Raw genomic sequence first — 22,820 nt, forward strand, 5'->3', positions numbered from 1 at the left:
TATATATATATATATATATATATATGCGCTAGTCCTCTTTTATAGAAAGTTAGTAATATCATTAACATCTTGTATGTGCATACTCAGTATTTTCATGGTGTGAAAGTAATAAAACTATCACTAAGTATAATTGCCTTAAACAACTAAAAGCACAATGACCTCCTTTCTATATACATCATTATAATAACATTTATGAAACAGGAATTACTATTACTTATTATTTTTTGCAGTGACTAGGTATGTGGATAATATGTTTTAACCAGGTGAGACAGGTGAAGTCAGTTGGGCTTAAAAGTTGCCATTTCTACGCCGGAAACGTCATTGTGATTCCGACAGAGCATCAGGACATGGTGCTGGGCACCCAAGTGCTGTCTTAAATTTAGTAACTGAAGTCCACGTTGAGAGTAGGTTGTGCGGCTTTCTCTGCGGTGACTTCCTGAAAGATTGACTGCCTTGATTTTTCTTGTCACATTTATCAACTGAAAAGCATGCTTTTATTTGTTGTTTGCTTTAGCTCTTTTGTGTTGGCATTCAGTTAAATTTTATGCAGCCTAACACATCCCTGTGTTTCAATTCCCCAGGTACGTGTATTCACATTTTCAGTTGGTCAGCATAATTATGACAGAGGACCTATTCAGTGGATGGCCTGTGAAAATAAAGGTAACAGATCTGTTTTCTTGACCACATTTTAGTAGAAAACAAAATTGGTAGTTGTTAGTTCTACATACTCTCATTTAAGATAAAGTTGTAGCTAATGTTTGCAGGGATAGAGACAAGAATAAGATGTTGAGTGTCATTTTTTTTTTTTAAGATTATTTAGGAGAGAGAGAGTGGGGGTGGTGAGTGGCAGAGGGAAGGGGTGAGAAAGAGTCTTTTAAGCAGACTCCGTGCAGTGCGCGGAGCCCAGTGTAGGCTCGATCTCACGACCCTGAGATCACGACCTGAGCCGAAACCGAGTCAGATGCTTAACTGACTGCGCCACCCAGGCACCCCAAGATACTGAATGTATTTTCTGTGGCAAAAACCCATACACAAAACACTTTGACATTATTATTATTATTATTACAGTATATAAAAATTCAGACATTTGATCATATGGTATATGATATAATATATTGATACCATTCGATGCTTTATTTAAAGATACTTAATGATACTTATCAAATAGAATCATACCTGAAAAATGAAGAATGAAAGAATATCTGAATTACATAAAACTTACATATAAGAAAGTGTGACATACAAGTACATTTTTTCTGAGTGGTTGAATTTTCTTTTAAATGTCTTACACATTCCAAGGTAATTCTGATTTTGTGTAGTGAGCCCATGTTTCCTGTGTACACAGAAAAAAACCTGAAAATGTTATTTGAAAAATACGCTGATCGCATAGCAATAAAAGAAACCTAAATTTGTTATGAAAGTCATATTTAGGCAAATATTTTGTATAAATAATTGTCAGATACCCATTTTCATGTATCTTTAATAATTTCTCCAATGATAAAAGTATTTTAAATGATGCTAGGTTCCCTAGTGTTTGGTAGAAAAACCACATTTATCTGATAGAGTTTAAGAAACGTAGTGAAATTTCTCATAAAGTTTAGAAATTTGTTAGGAATATACATTAATGAAACATTTTCTCCATTTATTGGTGGTATTGATATGTTAGTGTTTGCTCAATTAGAAGTGAAAAAAGTGCTTTTTTTCTCCAAAGACCTAAAATAATTTTGTGACCATGTATTGTGATATATATATATATGTGTGTGTGTGTGTGTGTATATGTGTACACATATATATATATGTGCATAAATATATATGTATATGTTTCAGGTTATTACTATGAAATTCCTTCCATTGGAGCAATACGAATCAATACTCAGGTATGGTTATTTAATATTTGTTTAATTTTTTTTTCAAAGAACAAGATGTTTCTTTGCTGCTTTAAATATGCTCAGTTGGAGAAAATAGGTGAAAATAAAAAAATGATGCATAATACTGTATTTGTAGCAAAACGTTGAGTATCATGGTGATGTATTGATTGTTATTTCAGTAAGTAACATTAAATAATTTCCAAGTGTTCTCAAATATTCAAAACTCAGGTAAAAAACTATGTACGTTGTTCTTCTCAGATGTTAAAAACATCATCAAAAAGAAATAAAAAATTTACTAACAATCTTATCTCATTTAACTTGAATTTGGTTCTATTTCAGATCACTTAAATGAGTTTCTTCAAGTTGCAGGTACCACAAAGAAAATTAAGCAGTACTTAATCCAGACAAATTATACAGGATTCTAATCAGAATTTAGATACTTCCCAAATAACCCTTGCAGATCTCTTTACCTGTTTAAAGTAAACTTAAAACAAAGTGATGATTTCTCCATAACCTTTTATTTTATTTTATTTTATTTTATTTTTAATTATTGTATTATTTTTGTTTTTTCCAAATATTTATTTACATTCTAGTTAGTTAACATATAACCAATAACATAATATTGGTTTCAGGAGTAGAACTTAGTGATTCATCACTACATGTAACACCCAGTGCTCATCCTAACAAGCGCCCTCCTCATACCCATCACCCATTTAACCATTCAGTTTAAAATATGCCTGTTAAATAACCTTGTAGATTGAAGCCATTAAGGTAATTTAAATGTATATTATTTTCAAGTACTCATAAATAACCATTTAAAATCATTACTCAATTTTATACATCATTGAGGATCCACAAAATAGACTAAGTCAAAATTGAGCCTAAATAACATGGCATTTGTGGAACTGATACTGACTGTGTTTTATGTTGAAATGAAACAGCAGCTGCACTTGAGTCTGATGTCTTACTTGGCACAGAATTTCATTTATTTTTTGATATGTTTAAATGTAGTTTTGAATTTCAGCCAAACAGTCTGTGATATGAAAGCAAGTATGTGGCTGCTTTATTATTTCACATTTGTATGATTCCATCCAGTAAATCACAGAGCCTTAAATAGTTTAGATTAACATAAAGCAATTCACAAGGAACGTATTTCACTTATCATTGGCTGTACCTCAGAAAAAGAATGTTCTGTTATTAGAAAAAAACTGGGGTAGACAGATTGTGTAAATAATACAAGTTAAATATTGTTGATTCAAAGTATGTATAGATACCATTTATGGTATATCCGAAATAGGAATTAAATAATTATGTTTACTCTCTAATAATTTTGATTCCATATTTATTTTTCGCTCTAGGTAATTTGCTTCTGTAGAGTTATTTTGTTTTCATTTTTAGTACAGCATTTCTGTTTTTCAACCACTTAACCTTTTTTTTTTAATAGGAATATTTGGATGTTCTGGGTAGACCAATGGTGTTAGCAGGAGACAAAGCTAAGCAAGTCCAGTGGACAAATGTGTATCTGGATGCACTGGTAAGAGTTTGGCTGTTCAGTCAGACTGTCCTGACAAAAGCACGTAGCTGTTTCTGCTTCTTTCTAGGTGACATTGTTTCTAATTCATTAAACCCTTTCTATAAGTCCTTCTATCACAACTTTTTTTGCTATAATATACATAAAAACTTAGACTTGTCTAATCACAAATGTAAAATATTACTTTATTTTTTAGGTGATCTGTTGAATGTGGGATTTCAAACCTCAGATCTTGAATTTGTGGTCATTTCAATAACATGTTGAATTTTTATGTAAAAAAGTACTAAAGTCATGTGAATGAATACCCGCTACTGCAGACTTCAAATAAAAATTTAAGGAAAGATTTTTAAAGTAGACTTCGGATAGCAGAAGCATGCATAGCCTCCACAACTCACGCCAGACCCAACAAAGCTCAAAGTAGCTACAGTTAAATAGGCAAATAATCTTACCCTACTCTGAAATCATCACAAACTTAATATCCTCTTTGTATATATAATCTCTTCTTTCAAATCCAACCCCAGAGTTTTATGGAAATAAGCCATTGAAAGGATCAAACATGGTATGATGAATTAAAAAACAAGTTAAATTTTCCATTGTGCAATTGAAATTTTAATATTGGTGGTCTTTGATATTTCAAAGCAGTGGTTCTCAACTGGGGTGATTTTGCCACTCACAGGTCATTCGAATGTATCTCTGGATGTTTTCTGTTGTCGTGACTGGGATAGGGAGGGATTGCCACTGGCATCTCATGGATAGAGACCAAGGAAACCTCGTACAATACACAGGGCAGTCCCCTCAGCCCGTGCACGAGCACACAACGAAGAATTATTCAGCTCAAAATAGCAGTAGAGCTTAAGTTCAGAAAACTTGTTTAATATAAGTTTTACTTTCCTAGTGTGAAAGTGATAAATAGTAAATATCATACTTAAGACTTATTCATAGGCTTTATCTTGATGAAACGACTTTATTGATGATTTGACTAATGCAATATATCAGAGAGAACCAAAATACTAAGCCCTGCAAAGTAAATGCTGATTCAATAACCCTTTCTCCTACTTGGAGTACAATTATATGCTGATACTACTTTTCTGAATGCAGTGATGACCCCAAAGTGCAAAATGCAATCCATTTAGAATTACTTATCTTTTGGTTCTTGTAAAATAAACATATACAGGAAGTTGGAAGAAAAATAGGCACTATTAACAGCAGCTTTGCATGCTAAGAAAGATAAAGTGAAGCTTGCTTACCTCAAGTCCTAGCTAAAATTACTATCCAGTGTTCCTTCTTGACATCACATATTTATTTAAGGTCACATGGTCATCTAAAGCTATGGTCAAAATGTTTCATTTTTCCGAATCCATCACAAGACAGGGTATGATAGGAGGAGTCAATAATTACGCCCTCTAGGATTTCCTATGACCAGAAGTTCATTAACCAGCACGTCTGCATTGTTGGTAAGGTTCTTACTGATAGCACAAATGACGTTAGGAAGAGATTTTGGTTCTAAACGTGCTGTTCAATGAGCTGAAACTAAATGTAAAACAAAAAAAGAATCACAGGAATTGGCTAGTCAGTGGACACATAGAGCATTCTTTTACTGACTTGAGAATGAAAAGTGCCTGTCTTGCATTTCTAATTACAATCCTCTGCACGTAGATTTACAGTATATGCTGGTTACATTAAGAAAAAAGTGGTAAACATATTCCAAGACAAAACTTAATAAATATAATGAGAAAATGAAAAGAACTGTGGAAACTCAGAAGATAGAAGCTATATATTTGGGGATGGTGTAGGGCGAGGTTGAAAGGATGGTTATAGTTTAGTTGAACATGTGAGTCCAGGTAAGGTTTCTGTAGTTGGTGGGGAGTACTGAAACCACACGAAGAGGGTGCAGTCGGAGTCGGGCAAGTGCTGGGTTTGTTGGAAAATGCTACCTCAGTCACTTTTGGAGCTAATGGGAGGTCAGAACAGAAACAAGACTGGGACAGTATTGTGGAAGGTTCATTTTATTTGGGAGATAGTGAGGTTTTTTGGACAAAACGAGATAAAAAGAGTTGGAATTCAAAAAATACAAATATCAGATAAATTCCAGGAGAGCAAAAATCTTGTCTTATTTCTCTTTTTTGTTCTCTAGAGACTGGCACAGTATCTAAGAATAGAATACAAATTTTTTGTCCTCTGAGTAAATGAGAGACAAAATAGAAATTGGGCACCAATGAGTTCGCTGATGATTGTGTCTCCTGTGTTAGAAGTCTAGTATCTCATTTTAGGGCAGCTATTACCATATATAGAAGCAAATTACCATACTCTGTATAAATGCAAATGTGATGTGCAGAAAATGATTGTATCTATGTATACTTTATCGTGTATCATGCTAGCATTTTAAAAACTATGCATATACATTGTAACTCAAAAGTTTTCCAAAAGGCATTTTTACTGAATTTTGTTTTGGAAACAATTTTTATGAATTATGTATAATCTGACTTTATTGAGATGGAAAATTTTCATTGCGAATGTGAATTTGCATATTTAACTAAGGGTGTTTTCATTGTTGAATATTCTGGCTTAGAACTAAATAGAGAGCCAACATGTATACCATCATGCACCAATGATGTGTAGTTGTTTCCTTAATTGTGTTTGTCCCAAACAATTTGGTATCTTATTCTGCTGAAAGCCTCTGTGTGATTGTCCTTCTTCATTAATTCAGTTCCCATTGTTTCTGGGCTTCCCACATGCATGATTATGAACTATTGCCTAAGACATATTCTCCATGAAGCCATTGCTGTTTCTGGAATTAGAACAGGGGTCATGAGATTTGGATCTGGGGTCATTATTCACAAGAAGATTACTAATATTTTCTCAGCATAGAAAATTTGAAATCTTCAGCAATAATTTTTAAATCATTTTAAAGTGATTCTTTTGAAAATGTAGTTTTGACATGAAATAATGGTAAAAATATATATAATTGCTGCAGATAGCAATAATACTAAACAACAACCTCTGACTTGAAAATCAGTTTATTTCAACTAATCTCCATGGATTCATTTAATATCTGAAATTATCTACATGCCGAATAACAGTAGGTCATTATTTTTGTTCATGTTTATTTTGCTTCGTGACCATACTGTTGGATTTGATGCTTGCAGTTGGCTGTATTATTTTACTTTGTCAAAAAGTACTATTCGTTTTGGAGGGCATTTAGGAGCATTATTGCTTCTTTAGAACAGCGTAGTATTTACCTAGACTATTGGAGAAATGGAGCATTGATAGCGTCTTTCTTCTATTTATTCTGCTACACTCAGTGGTGTAACATGAAGCCTTTGGCTTAGGGCATGAAAAAATTAAGAATGAAGTTATAAAAAGGAAGGCAAATAAATCCTATGAAACGGTATTTTATTTTCACCCTGCTCATGGAATCCTGTGATATTAGGTAAACTACCACTGTGAACAAAAAGGTGGAAGGGCAGGGTGACTGAAATATTAGTGTCATTTGATTTTTTAAAGTTATTTGCAATGCTGTCTTAAGCTATTATTTTAGATGTTGGATGCTTCAATAGCTGCCTAATTGATTCTGATTATTTCCCAGACTACTACATGATTTTTAAAAATAAAAATAAAAGTTTTTTAAAAGCTTTCAAAGTCCTTTAATAATTCTTTGTGTCTATAATGTAACCATAAAATGCAGTGTCAGATACCAGAAACTAATGCAGAATGACAAAGTTTAAATTGTAACTCTAATTTGCCTTTTCTTTCTGAATCTATTTTTAGGAACTAGGACTTGTCATTACTGGAACTCTTCCGGTCTTCAACATAACGGGCCAAGTTGAAAATAAGACAAACTTAAAGGTTAAAAGTTAATTGATAAAATTAATAATCATAAATGATAAACAGTGACGTTGAAGCTGAGTGTGGATAAGATATTTCTATAAGGAAATACATACAATGTAACTGTCTTGTGAGACCAGAAGTAAGAGGGAACAGCTGCTTATGTGATAACCACCTGGGAAAAAGGAAATGCAGGTCAAGTTCTCTGTTTCCCCAGAGCCAGGATTCAGCTTAACTCTATTTAACTATGAACTGATGAGAACACAAGTTCAGACTCGGAGTAATTACATGATAAATGGGCAATACTGTTGTGTCCCCTTTTTTAAAATGTGTCTGAGATAACCATGGAGCTCAGAAAGAGAAATCCAAAAACCAAAACCATGGTGATGTTTGAAGCCTGTGTAAATAGGTATATTTATTGAATGATTCCTCCTCCAACTCCCATTCAAACAGTATTTTTTTAATCATCACATAAGTTAAGCATCTGATTTAAAATGAATAGCTCTCCATTTTTTTTCTATTTTTCAAGACTGAAGGAAAATACTTCATGAATTTCCTAACAGTGTTGATTTCTGTAGCACTGGTAATATTGTCAATGCAGTTAAGATACTACCAACTTAAAGTTCTGAAAAATCTGTATCTTGTTAAATTCCATTCCTTATTTTTAAAATACTCCTGATTTTGAAGGAGGGTTGCAGTCCTCTTTCTTAGCTTGTATCGGGAAGAATTGAGGATTGCAGGAGAGATTAAGATTTTTTTAATACTAAAGACTCATTTTATGCTTTGGCTGACATTCCATATTGGAGGGACATTTATTTCCAGTTTATGGCATAATGAAGTCTACTGTGCTACTATTATTTGTCCAGTTATTATAAATTTCTGTTCAACTCTTTCTTTTAATAATGTGGCCATCAAAAATATTAGTTATTCCTCTTTGGGAAGCCATTATCATTATTAAATATCTGTGGGTTCTAACTAATTTAACCCATAGAAGAGTAATTGTTTAACTCCTCAGATGGACTAAGGAATTGCTTTAATTAGGAATTTTTGCTGAGGGTAGGATTGGTCCCTGGCAAAAGAAAATAGTTGTTGCATTACTTTCTCGCTCCCTATGTACCTACAGAAAATTCACAGTCTTCTCATATAACTATTGAGTGGATTTTATAATTTCCTTTGTAACATTTCAGTTTATTTTGTAATTTGCATAATTCTATTTAAAACAAAAGTTCCTCATTCTAAATTTTACACCATTTTCATCTTTAATGTCCCTGAGAAGATTATGATAGCAGTTTGTCTCATAGCCTTGTTGACTTGGAACTAAATTTTGGTGCCCATTGTTTGGTATTTAGAAGTTACCAGCACTAGGAAAGAGGGTTTTGAGGGTTTCTGCTATTTTACTACAGTGAGGTCAAATACTTTTCAGGATAGTTACACATACGCAGGCACTGTCAATAGCAAAAAAAAAAAAAAAAAAAAAAAAAAAAAAAAAAAAAAATTAAGAAAAATCCATTGTCTTCTCATTTCATATTACCTGGTATCTTCAGGCTGGACATTTTTGTGATTTTTTAATCGTAGTACACCACAAAGTCACAAAGTGCTCTCTCTCACACGCAGGGCTGCAACTAACTGTACAGAAGCAACTACAATATTAGGGGTAATGAGTACAAGAGGCATCAAATAAAAATTTACTATCTTTTCTATTTTAGCTGCACTTACCAAATTTCATTTAAGTTAAATAATAATGATGATAAAGTTGTGGGTAAACAGAGGTGAGAATCATGGTAGATTGATATCAAAAAGTGTCTCACCCTTAAATATGTTTTAGCTAGTATGGAATACAACTATTGTGAAGCAAAAAGATGAGCTTATATAATAATTGTGTAGAACTATATGCATTTTTGGCATAAAATACAGTTCCTTTTTCTCTCTTATTATAGAACCAGCTGATTCTTGGTGTGATGGGAGTTGATGTGTCTTTGGAAGATATTAAACGACTGACACCACGTTTTACAGTAAGATGAAATATACTCTTGAGTATCTTTTTCATTTTAGAGCTTTGTACTAATTTAGCTTGTCTATAAAGCATTTAAGTAATTCTCAAAAATCATGTGCAGTTAGCGAAGGAACTAAATGTTAACTAAATGTTAAAAAGGATAGATAACTTTCTTCATGCTTTAAAATGTATTAAGAATTTTTAAGAATTTTTTCCTTTAATGAATGTGATTTCTGATCGTGATTCAGAGATCTTGAAACTTTTCTGTTTTGTTTCTTTTTTTTCAGCTGTGCCCCAATGGCTATTATTTTGCGATTGATCCTAATGGTTATGTTTTATTACATCCAAATCTTCAACCAAAGGTATGTATATAATGTGTTTACAGTGACTCGTGCAATTCTGTAAAATTAATAGTTAATGTTCTTAATAGGTTTGTTATCTTTAAACTCACTGTATAGTACTAAATATAAAAGAACATTTTATCTGTAATGTTAATGGATGACAAGACCACAGTTTATAAGATATGAAAGTGTGAAAGCAGTTTTCATTTTCTCTTACCAATTCAGCTCTCCCATATTCCTGTCGAATATTTAACCAGTATTCACACCTCAGAGACAGCCATTATCACCCTGTGCCTGAGTTCACACATCCCACTTGGGGTTGTGATTGAGGCGGGAAGGTAGTGAGGAGATGGCCCCAGATGGGTGTGAACCTGATAAATAGAAGTAATGTTCCTGTATGCTCGGGCCACATGTTCCAACACCCTTTTTTCTGGTAATTATCTCTCCTTTTCATGTCCCAGGATGTTTTTCTTTCTACTTTTGTACAGGCTTATAAAACTATGAATGAAATTCAGTTAAGTAAAACCCCACAGGATGGGCTTCAGAAATGGGAAGTGTTTATTCATCGGGGAGTTGTGCGAAAGTGATAAAATTCCATAGATAAACTATTGTATCCTAATCTTTGTGCCAAGATATAAAATATTTTCTTATGTATCTCCTCCAACTTATTTCACCTTCCATTAGTGCTTCACAGGGGGGAGGGCGGGGAGGTTAATATGTATTTCTCTAGAAGCAGAAGTGGTAGAATCTTCCTATATTATATAATTGTAATTTATAAGCATCTTCAAGTTATTGTTTAACTTTGAGGGTAATACTGAAGATACTTTAATCCATGCTGGAGACAAATATATCAGAATTTACCTTCTTTTCCTCAGTCACAGGTATTTAATTTTAGTGATATTTTAGAGCATACACAAGTAGGTGCATAAACACATATACATTTAATGTTGAGTCATTTAAGTATTCAAATCAGTGATAATTAAGAACCATTGATATTGAATACAAAACCATACTAAGTTGGTTACAATAAATGTGTCGATTTTAATTCTTCTCTCTTTGGAACTTCCATATAAAATCCATTGTGATCTAAATATTAGCTAATCAAATGTAGCTGCTGATCACTCTGTATTATTTTTCAAGTTTTTTTTATTATAAATGTAGTATAGGCATTTTTTCCCATTATTGTGAGTCTTTCGCAGCTCTTTATAAACATGTGTTAAGTTCTTCCTAATAGAGTTATTTATGATTAGCTAAACAGTCTATGATTTTGTCACAGTTGAACATTTTTATCTTTTTAAATCTTTTTTAAGATTTAAAAAAAAATTGCAATATTATTGTTTGGTCTTAGTATATCCAGTATATTTTCGATTATATTTGCACAACTGAAGTGATTTAAAAGCAGTAACAATAGTATGTGCTGAAGGGTGTGAAGGATCCCCATTTTTATGATTGTAGGTCTTAACCCCTTCCCCAAAAGGAACTTTATTACTTAGACAAAACAATTTAAAAAAATAATGGGACTAATGCACGTATGATATATAGATATAAATCTATCACTTAGAGGCAGTGATTTGAAAAAGGTTTTCCCCTTTTGTACATGCTTCTAATAACCAGTATTTATGGAGAAATTTTTTTTTACTCTTTGATGTTAACATACATTTGGCTCAGACTTGGAATAATTTACTAAAACTCATAAAATTACATATATAAATTCTCTAGAAACCATTATTACAGCCCAAATGATTTTTTTTCAGGAGTATGTCAGCTTTTCATATTTTAATATAGGAAATTATGATAAGCAAGTATGCAACCAAGATTATTTAGAAAATGTTATTTTACAAAATCATTAAAATATGTTTGAATAGTCCATGTGCTCTTTTTTCTGAAATTCATGCTTGTGAATTAAATATGCTTGTGAATTCTCATCATTAGGTTAAACATAACAATTTCTATTTTGTGGGTGATGGTACATACTGTACAAGTAGATAAAAGAACCTTATAAAAGGAGGATACACTGTAAGAATGGTTTTAGAAATTGACAAGTACAAAGGACCAGTATGGTAACAGCTAGTGTACTAACAAAATTATTCTCAATCCGTTCTTGAGAAATGTACCAGTAGAAATAAAGGGAGATAATGCTCTGTTTTCATAGTATCCCTTATTATTTAACAAGGTCAAAGTTTAGTGTTATTACAAGTATTCTTTGCTTAATGCCTTGTGTTTGCTTCCTAAAATTATAATCTTAAATTATTTCAGTATAATTTTGTAGTTTGTAGAAGGCAGTATGAGTATCCTTTAAAAACGCTTGATAACAGGAAATAAAGTAGCTATAAAGCTTTTGCTTATCTAATTTTCTAAGGAATCATTACTTACCTTCTCAAAGCATACTGTCTCTACCATGACCACATTTTGACAAATACTGGATTATGTATCCTGCTTTGTTTCCAAATGCATTTTAAATTTCTTCTATTTTGTTTCATAAAAAGAACCAGATCGGGTACACTTATTAGATATCTAATTTTGGTCAATTTTAAGAAATATTTATTGTACAGGAAATTGCATAATCTACATTTTAGAAGTCAATATTTAAAATAAATCTACAAAAAAATTATAAAAAATAAAATAAATTTACAGTGTTAGGATTAAATTCTCCTTTAGTTCCACAGATACAACATTTGGTAACAAAGGGCACAAATTTTAAGGGTTTAATATTAACATTTTTCAATATCCTATAATACTTATATTTGAACACATTAGAATCATGTAAATTCTAAAATTTGCTGTTTGGGTTTTTTTGTTTTGTTTTTTGTTTTTTTTTGAATCAGCATAAAAGTTTTCTGTGGCAAACTACCTTTCTCACTTCCCAAATATGTATTTCTTTGGAGAGAAAAAAAAAGGAAAATACGAAGTCATTTTGCTAAATAGTTTTTGAGTATTTTTACTAGCATAAATTTTTTGATTCACCACAATTATTTTTAAACTTTAATTTTATTTGTTGACTCATCATGAACTCTGTGATACCTGTTTCTGATCAAGGAAATATCTGATCAAAATTGATTGTAGGGTAGAAGCCTTACCTATGTTGACATGTAGCGTGATGAATTACCATCTTTCTGTTGCTTCAGCCTATTGGTGTAGGTATACCAACAGTTAATTTAAGAAAAAGGAGACCCAATGTTCAGGTAACTGTGAATGAAGTTAGCAGTGTCTTCGAATTTGCTAAATCAGAGTTGAGATTAAGCTTTTCTACCTAAAAGCATATGATTAATGCTGCCTTTCCTGACCTCAAGCTTCCAGAGCATGAGTTGGAGATGAGCATCATTTCTCGATAAACTGGAGCAAAAATGTTATTAATGATGGCAGAGGGTATGCATTTGCTAACTCAGGTTTGCTAGCAAATTATATAATGTCGTTAATCAGAGCAGTCATAATGAGATGGCTTCTAAAAGTAAATTTGTTATTAAATATTGTGATACTAGTGTCAAATCCATGTAATCCTAACAATCGCTTGTCAAATTAACTTCTCAGTGGAAATAAAAATACAATTCTGATGTGGTAGTTTCTGTAAATCATAAAATTTAAGCCAAATTGTCTTTGAATTTCTTAAGTGTATTTTGGGACTAGAGGTGGAAGAAATTTCCCTTAAGCTAATTGACATGTCCAGAATTGCAAATAAATGTGAATTTTTATTGCCTTATAAGCTCATGGCAAAATCTTTTCTCTTTTGTCAACAAAATTTAAATGTTATTTTATGTATGCATATTTCTATAATCACACTCAAAATCATCAGCAGAAAGGATACTTCCTCCCTTTTGGTACAGTACAGTAAGAGAATTAGTACAGTAAAACAATTTCAGAATTCCAAAGGAGGTTCAGTATGACTTAATGTTTTATATGTCAGCCTATCATTGCTTTAAATAAAGTTAGTGAAATTATAATGGAGAGGTAGTATGATTTTAAGAAGAGATTAAACTGAACTAGCAAAACAGAATCTTAAGTTTGTTGTACTTAATTAAAGCTAATACCGTATCTTTGAGTAGTTCATTAAACCCCATTTTACTTTAATTTCTTAGCCTGAAAAACAGGAGGATTGAACTAAGAATAATTGTTTCTTTTCACCCTACATTGTATGTTCCCCCGAGAAATTAAATATATATGTTGATCTCCAGCTCCCTCTCCTGAAAATTCTGATTTAAAATGACCAGGGATGAGACCCAGGTTAATGAATAGTGTTTCGCGTTTTCCAGGATGTCCTAAAGTGCAGAGACACTGGATTAAGAAGCTTCAATTTTCTTGTAGCTCTAGAATTCTGTGCAATCTGATCTTCATGTTGTATCAGTCTTCATATCTTCTATCATTCCCGTAGAGGTTCAAATTCTGATTATGTCTTACCTTGATTTATTAAATTGTTTTACATTGCTCTCCTTGCATGCTTCTGTTTGTGTATTATCTTCATTATACTTTTTGCATTTATGTATATTTTAGTGAATTTTCATTTTTATAAGTTCCAAATATTGCATGTAAATATTATGATGTAATTTGGAAATAAACAACCTGAAAAATGGTTTGTTTTCCTTCTAAGGAAACCTCAAATGGCAAACTGGCAACCACACAAGACCTTTGAATTTTGCGGAAAAGTTTTTGAAATAGGTAGTATTTTTCATAATACGAACTACTAAGGATTTCCATTTAAAATTTGTGTAAAAGCATTCTGCCTATTTAGTTTGACAAATGGTGTTGTCTTTATGTCAGCTATACTAAAATTTTACACATGAGAAATGTCAGGTATTAAAATATCAAACAAAAACATTGGGACAGAAGGGACTTGATTCCAGTTCTCAAGACTGGTGCCTTTTTTTATTAGAAGATTCTGCTTTTGGATTTTTCAATCACTGTGCCTGTGATTGATCTTTTAAAAAATGGTCAGCCAGATTGCCATTTAAAAAGTACAAGTTATGCATTGACATTTTGCTTTTATGATTTCATTTTCTTCTCTGTGTCTTTGTATGTTGGATTGGGACATGATCTTCATATTGCCAATTCTTCCCGATAATGCCTCCTCCATGCATGCTGTTTGGGTCTGGTCATGCTATGCATTATCCGTTGCATGTAAGATAATATTCTTATTTATGTTTATATTTTATCATTTTGATTATCTTGACTTTGTTTTGCAGTGAGTGTGTTAAATTTTTAATGCTGTTACGGTGTTTGTGTGAAGATGATTTATTTCAGGGGACTTTAAAGAAGCAATTCTGAATAATATTGTCTACTTTAGAGTATCCTTTTGTTAGTGACTTCCTTGATTTGTTTTTTTTAAGTAAAGGTTTATGATTATTTTCGATATTTATTTTTATTTTCTCCTTATGACATATGCTACATTTCAAATAAATATTTGCTTCTGAGGCAATATGTTGCTGTCCAAACAATGGTCAGTATTATCACCTGTTAAACAATCTAATACTCATTTTCAGTATTCTAGAACCTTATGAGTCCAGATATCAAGCTCATGAGTAGTAAATATTTTGTTAATAAAAGTGACAGAGTTGAAGATTATTTTTTTTATTTGCCTTTAAGAATACCCATTCATCAGAACATGAGAATCATAAACTTTCATTTTTTAAATGTAGTTATTTCTTGAAGGAAGGATTTTTGTCTTAATTAGAAAATAAACACATGCTATATATAATGTCATTTAGCATTTGAAATAAATGTTTAGTTTTAATATATTTTTAATTATTATTATTGTTTTGGGTAGTCAGCGCTCCTAAAACAGTGTTTAAAATAGTGATAATCCAGTTCATTTGGTGGTGTAAGAAAATTAAAAAAAAAAATAGTCACAATCTGAATGTATTTTGGAAGAGCCTGTGAAGTTGAAATCATTAAAATTCCAGTGACCTTGCACTCATACAGCATAATTTGTATTATTTCTGTCTCATTAAATACCACATCTTGGTAGTATTTATTTTAGTCAACTTTAAAAACCTAGTTTCTAAAATTAAGTAGTTGTAAAATTATAGATGCCTATTATGATTTTATTATTGTAACAAACTTTGATGTTCTATTATGGCGTGTTCTATTAGTGGTATTATAAGAGCATCAGTGTGTTTTTGTTTATCAAATAATTGAATAAGTTCATCTTATGATTGAGTTTTATTTGATATATTTATGTAAATAAAGAATCTGCCTTGTTCCCCAGTTAATTGTCCTTATTGTTACACACCAGCAAGAAGAAGCAGTAGATGTTAAAGCAGGAGACCATATTTAGTGAATCCAAGGGTTATTACTTTCGTAGGATTTTAATTACAATAGTTTATCTCTATCCAAGTGCTTGTGACCTGACCACAAATTTTAACTTATTAAAATATAATGTCACATTTCTGAAATTCAAATATTTGAAGCAAACTTCCATTTTTTTATGCATCTTAAGAATCTGCTTAGAAGAGTTTGTTTTACATAGGAAATTCAAACATGGCTTTTAAAAGATTTTCCCTCGTATTATTTTGTTTTATAGAATATAAATAAAGAGTGTGTATTACTTATATGTTGCTTTTGTTGTACCATTATTGCAACAATTGCCCAATATTTACCCATATGGCTTTATTTTGCTCTTTTCCCATCCTAATTAAAGGAAAGAAAGTTGTGAGTGGACCTTCAATTGTCCTAGTCCCACAGAACTTGTAATTATGAATGTAGTATCTAACTCAGCCCTCGAAATGAACCTGCCCTCAGTGGGTGGTAAATTAAAATATTCCTGCTACACCTAAAGCTCAACTCCCTAGCCTATTTACTGTTATTTTAAAATATAAGTATATGAAACTGTATACCTTTATATAGCGATTTAATATACCTTAGGTAAGTTACACCTATGGAATTATTTTCATATTTGAATATACATTAAATTATTTATATGCAGCATCATTTTACAATGTCATATATGCTTAATTATTATTATTTTCTGTGTAGAACCCCAAATCTCAGGAGCCAGTAACTTTGGATTTCCTTGATGCAGAATTAGAGAATGACATTAAGGTGGAGGTGAGTTGCGCCTAAACCGTACTCTCAGGTCCGACGCCGAGCTTCATCCATCCCACAGTATCCTTGAGCAGCTCCACTGTGTTAGCTTCTCTCCTAGGTACTATGCACACGGTGATGAATGTTCTTTGTCTGTAAAATTTCTAGATCCTGGGCGCTCTCATCCAGTGGTCATATGGAAAGGAATCGGTGTTTTAAGTTGGGTGTGACATTAGTTTGTTTCCTTCTCATTCCATAGGTAGAGAGGTTTTAACTATTTCGGTACAAATGTGACTTGTAAATTTCAGTACACAACATAGAGATTGAGGACATCGGTGTAGAGTTGAAAGAAAAGTTGGAGGGAATCTAACCATCCAACCACCCAATGAGCGACATGAGGAGAAAAGCTGTCATGTTTGTCTTGGTACACTTTACCCAGAAAATTTCTATTTTATTTCAAAACCAAAATTGCATGTCATTTCCTTGGAGAGGATCGTCCGTAGTAATAAGGATAATAATTTAAAAAAACAACATTTATTAAGTACATAATATGTGTCAGTCATGGATTCTCAAGAGTCTTTGAAATAGATACTATATATATGATCATTATTTGTCGCACTGATGGTATGTTTTAGGTCCAGAGGGTTAAAAAGCTTGTGTCCAGTGACTCAGCCAGTAAGTAACAGGACTAGAATTTGAAACAGGCTCTTACCCTTCAGAGCAGAGGTGTTTGAGATTCTTGTAAACGGATTAACTTCTCTCGTCTATGCAAAGGCCACCATATTTCTTTAGAATTTGTCACAGTGTTTTAATATGCACTTTCTTTACACATTTTACACATTGACTCCCTCATTGTAGAACAACAGAATTTACTTATTATTACCCAAGGCCAAGGCGTAGTGCTGGGATGTCTTAGGTGTTTAATGAATGTTGGTCATAAATTATTTTGAAATGAGAGAGCAGGATCATGCAACACTGCAGAGCACGGTCTTTGGGCCCTCACGCCGCTGAGTGACTGTAATAATATAATTTAACCTATTATGACTCAGTTTCCCTTCAGTCAGTCCCATAAAGTAATTGACCACTCTTTCATTAATTATATTTCAAAAATTAATGACTAGGTGAAGATACTTAATTAAGGATGCCTTTATTATTATAAAATATGTAAAATGACAATATGTAAAAATATTGTAAAATAATGTAAAATATGTAAAATGTGGTAACTTTTAAAAGAATATTCCCAAAGAACAATTCCAACTACTAGTACAACCACCCTACTATTTTTATTCAGTCCTGTTGTAAAATAAGTATAAACCTTGAAAAAACAGTAAATTAATAATCATCCTTTGGCAGTCAATTGAGTACTTGGAATAAAGTAATTCTTTCATCTTCCTGTAGATTCGAAATAAAATGATCGATGGAGAGAGTGGAGAAAAAACATTTAGAACTCTGGTTAAATCTCAAGATGAGGTAAGATTGAAGTCAGGCTTACTCTTAAATGTATAGATCGATAATGATATTGGTAGTTTGTCTTTCCTAGTAAAGCAGTATTTGTTAAACAGATGTCTCAAGTAAACAAATGTTTGCCTTCTTTGCTGAAGGAAATTTTAATATATTTTTAACTCTTTTTAATTTTTGTAAAACGTTTGCTTTAGGTTTCTTGATGCTGTTTTACATTACTAACAGTATGTTCTTGAAAATTACATTTTATGTCTCCATTTTTTATCCTCATAGAAAATAGAGAACCCAGTTTACTGTTGTGCCATATTCTTTTAGGCCATTTCAGTCGGGCAGAATTGAAGTTAATATTTAATAGCCGTATGTGATAAATGACCTGTGCACGCACAGGTTCTAATGGCTGAGTTTCATGTATTATTTTGGTGGGGTGTTTTGGTTGTCTACTTTTGTTTGGCTTATCTTCTTTCATTATTTATGCACTTACGTTATAATTCCTTGCATTTAAATCTGAAATTAAATCAAGGGGTAACAGAACTGTACCCGTAAATCACTGGTACAAATATGTAATAAACTTATATTGTTTTATATTGCTGTGGGAAAACTCTGTATGTGAGCAGTGTGTCTATCCAATACCCGTTGCATGTGGAGTGAATATATTTGAGTATTTGAAAAATACACAGAATCCAGAGGCTTTGGAGCCTGGAAATTGAAGTGTTTTTATATAACTTACATCCTTTCCCTCACAGTGCCATCCTTTTTAAATGTAAACATTTCTTTTGAATTCCTCAGCAGATCTTTCTCTAAGGTGGAGCTAGGATCCAAGTAGGATCCTCCATTAGCACTTGGCTTTTGTCACTTAATGTCATTAGGGGTTCCCATTACCAGAAGACAGGAGGAGGTATATATCACTTTCAGTCATTGTTGAAACTTCAATTCTCTTTCCTTAGACTTCAGCCATGCTCTTTACCCGCTCACTCCTAGAGGAAAGATGTAAACCATTCAGCAGTTCTGCCAACTTTTCCATGTTGTTCTGCCAAGAACTCTTTGACCTACACATTCTTTCCTCAACTTATAAATTAATTTTGTTTGTATTAAGTCACATTGATGTTTTTCTCCTTCAGTTTACTGTAAATTCCTCTAACCAATATGTAGACTTTTCTTATTAATAATCTAACCACCTGTAGACTTTTCTTATTAATAATATTGAAAGAAAACATTATCTTGTATGTTTATTTTCTTAATCTGATGTACTATCTTTTAACTTGCCGAACAACACTAATTTGCCATTTTTTATGAGTGGTATGAAAGACATGAACATTATTTCTTTTCTTTTTTAAGAATTTTACTAGTCCAAAAACCTCCTCACCAATTCCTGTTTTCCCTCCCTCCATCCTACACACACACTGAGTAAACTAGAGGAATATTTGATGTGTAAGGCAATACGTATGGTTGCTATAAAATGAATTTGGCATCATACATTTTCCTTCATCCTGCCAGTTTAAATCTTTTTAGAAGATTTAGCTATTTTTATTTCATCAGTAAATTGTAGAAAAGAATAGTATTTAGTACAGGGGTTGATTAAATTAGACAAAGATTGTAAAGTGGTTAGTGTATTGCCTAACACCAAGTAACATTTCAGTGAAGGTTATTGTTCCGATGAGGATGATAGAGCTGGAGAGAACTAAAACGATGTAAAGATGCGTATATGCCATCACTATACCTAACGGAAGAAAGAATGATAATTTCTTTACTCGTCTTCAGTAGCAACATATGAACGATTCTGTATCCATCAGGGTGTCGACCTCTGTACTTCCTTTCCCTGGTGGATTTAGTTGTTTTCTGACCTTCAGTGGTACAAAGTAATTCGTCTTTTATGATAAATGCTAAAAGAATGTCTTACTAAGAACAGTCATATGCTAATCTTACATTTGGATCTAGAAATAGTGTGTTAACTCCCTGCTATTACCAATTTCTCATACACACACTCTAGTATGGAAATATCTGAGGCTTATCGAATATATCCTGGTCCTATTTATTATTAAAATTTATTTTTTAGAAAATGCTTCCATAATTTTGAGGTTAATAATTCAGCATGAATTACTAAGATTTTGCACTTGAAACTCTTTAAAAGTCATGATGCAATTATTTGTTTTTGTCCTAAAATTTTGCTTTATTCATACATACACACACACACAGCCTCCCACCCATAATAGTACAAATAAATGTAGACTAGATTGGACATTTGTGAAGGAGGGTGTTGAATGACCACAGAATTTATACATAGATTTTAGTGCTCTGCTTTCCATATAAATTCACATAGATTTTATAAGGTGGTAACAACCATATCAAACTTTTTTTGTAGAGGTACATCGACAAAGGAAACAGGACATACACGTGGACTCCTGTGAATGGCACAGATTACAGGTAACTAATTAGATTTAAATGTGTATTGTATACAAGAGTATTCTGTGGAGTGTCTTTCACCTATTTCTAGTCGCAATTTTTGCAGTAGATAAATATGAAGTCGTCACATTTTCAGAAACTATTTTCATTGTAATTAAAACAGAAAAGTTATCTTTTCCAGTGTAAAAATGTATTAAAAATATCACTCTGATTTTCAAAATGGAAAAGATGGAAAAAAGCTAGGAGTATAAAATTTAGAAGTGAAAACCTGTGTGATGTAAATCCGTTTGATCACCTTGCATATTTATGTGAGCAGTTATGTTGACAGAACCCCCAAATAGTTTGTAGTCATCATTTCCACTGATCTCCTCATTTAAATTGTCAGTTACTTATATGTAGGTAGCAAATTAACTTAAAAACTTGTCACGCGGTAGTATGATCTGATATAAAATGCTCAGTTGATACAATTTCCCCCCGATGACTGGCAAGTGTGTAAAATCCTGAGCATACCAATGGACACGGTCTTGGAAAGCTGGACGGACTAATACCCTATAGTGGCTTGAAAGTCCTCCATTCTTCACTTGCTGAGCATTTCCTTTGCTTTCTTGGTCTAACTCTTCTTTGAGGTCATAGCTTTCCCTGTGGTCCTACTTCCCCCATGCTCATAATACTGAGGTTGATAGGAATATTTCCTTCTTGTTACTCATTCTCTTCCTCTTTCCTAAGATCCCCATCTCTTCCTCTCATTCCTGTAAGATTTCAATTTCTGGCTCACTGTCCATCACTCGCACATGCACATAGATCACTATTTCTCATGGTATTTTTGACATACCCACGCTTACGTAAAACGACAAAAATTATTTACTAAATCAACCTTAAAAAGATTTTAAAATGCAAGCTTAAAATTTTTGTTATTAGATTTCACAGATCTAGAATTAGTGTGCCAAGTTGCTGAAAATTTTTCTAAATGCTGTCTCAAATTTCTCTACCTAACTGGTCCTGAGCTGGTAATAGAGAGTTTCCAAATGAGCCCGGTCTGTGGCCCCACTGAAATAGCATTGACAGAGATGAGTTTTTTAGTACTTGGACTCTCAGTTTATCTCCTCTTCACCATGTGGGAAAGTGTTCCCTGCCTTTTTTCTTAGATGAACAAATTCTAAAGTAGAAAAAACTGGATCCCTTTAACGCTGACCATGAGTCAACAATAGTGGCAGTTATAATTTTTAAATTGTCATTATACCTTGCTTAAATAGTGTTTGTAAAAGTTTCACAAATGTCCCCTACATTCGACCCTTTTGCCTCACACACACAGTGATGGGACCAAATGTGACCAGTTTAATACCCCAATTCTGAGTATGTCAGTCCTTGGTCATAAACCTTCATTCTGTTACCATTTTCCTCTGAGTTAGGTTGGGACTTCCAAGTCTGATATTCTCATCTCACATTTCTCTCCCAGCCAGTGTGCCTGTTGTGTCTCTCCCCGCCCTCCCCGTACAGTCACTGCTCTCTGAACAGCCCTAACTTCCCCACCGTGGCATGTTTTCCTCACACATTCCCTACCCAAATGTACAACTTAGGGCCAGATGCAGTCTGTTTTCATTATAAGTACTTCCCTGAATTGCCTACAAATAAATTCACGAATAATAGTGTAGAGCAAAATATTACATCTATGTTGAAGAAGAAAAAGTAATGGTGTGTTTGGACTTAATGAATGAAGTTCCAAATTTCACTTAGTGATTTCTGTCTGCTTAAGCCTTGATGTAATTCAGATATTACAGTCGAATTATAGTAATTAATTATTTTTATAGACTGCTCTTTTTTCATGAAGAAATTCATTTTATAGAGACATGATTGAGTTGAAAAGGATGTTATATTCCATTTAACTAAGTTAACCATGTTTATGTGAGTCAAGAAAACATTGCATGGGCTCTCCCATCCACCTGGTGGCCGCTGGCTTTATTAGGTTTTAATCCCCAGGAGAAAATAAAGCAGCCTTGGTCCATTGGTTTTATATGGGGAGAGACAGCAAACACTTCATATGACAACATCATTGACTCAAAATGTTGATAAAGATCTTATCTGCTAAAAATTGAGGAAAGAACCATTGCCTTGAGATGGAAGTAAATTAAGCGTGACTGTATTTTTCTGTAAATGAAGTGTAGCTCTTAATAACAACCTGAGACGTGCAGGCCAATAAAATGTATATTTGATATGTCAATTTTAAAACTTCTATTGTGTTCCTCATGAGTTCCAGCACTATTTTTATGGTACGTGAGATGTAACCCAAGCTGAGAGAGTGACACTGTAGCAGCCACATGATATAACGTTATCGGTTTTAATTAGAAGTTTCTCTTAGCAATAAATGCTGATGGAGCAATAAAAATGTCCTG

At 32.7% G+C, this 22,820-nt stretch overlaps 1 protein-coding gene across 2 annotated transcripts in view; it reads left to right on the forward strand.

Moving 5' to 3' along the window:
- Positions 1–22,820, forward strand: part of CACNA2D1 (calcium voltage-gated channel auxiliary subunit alpha2delta 1) — a 480,944-nt gene that overhangs the window by 417,422 nt on the left and 40,702 nt on the right. Inside the window, exons 13-21 of one of the 2 annotated variants that reach the window (XM_040644315.1) lie at positions 582–660; positions 1,828–1,877; positions 3,313–3,402; positions 7,168–7,245; positions 9,162–9,236; positions 9,505–9,579; positions 16,522–16,593; positions 17,968–18,039; positions 20,390–20,451. In XM_040644315.1, the coding sequence (XP_040500249.1) occupies positions 582–660; positions 1,828–1,877; positions 3,313–3,402; positions 7,168–7,245; positions 9,162–9,236; positions 9,505–9,579; positions 16,522–16,593; positions 17,968–18,039; positions 20,390–20,451 (653 nt within the window). The remainder of the gene's footprint in view (positions 1–581; positions 661–1,827; positions 1,878–3,312; positions 3,403–7,167; positions 7,246–9,161; positions 9,237–9,504; positions 9,580–16,521; positions 16,594–17,967; positions 18,040–20,389; positions 20,452–22,820) is intronic. The other variant, XM_040644316.1, reaches the window with a different exon arrangement.

Source organism: Ursus maritimus, unplaced genomic scaffold, assembly GCF_017311325.1.
Source record: "Ursus maritimus isolate PB19 unplaced genomic scaffold, ASM1731132v1 scaffold_3, whole genome shotgun sequence".
Classification (NCBI taxonomy): Eukaryota; Metazoa; Chordata; class Mammalia; order Carnivora; family Ursidae; genus Ursus; species Ursus maritimus.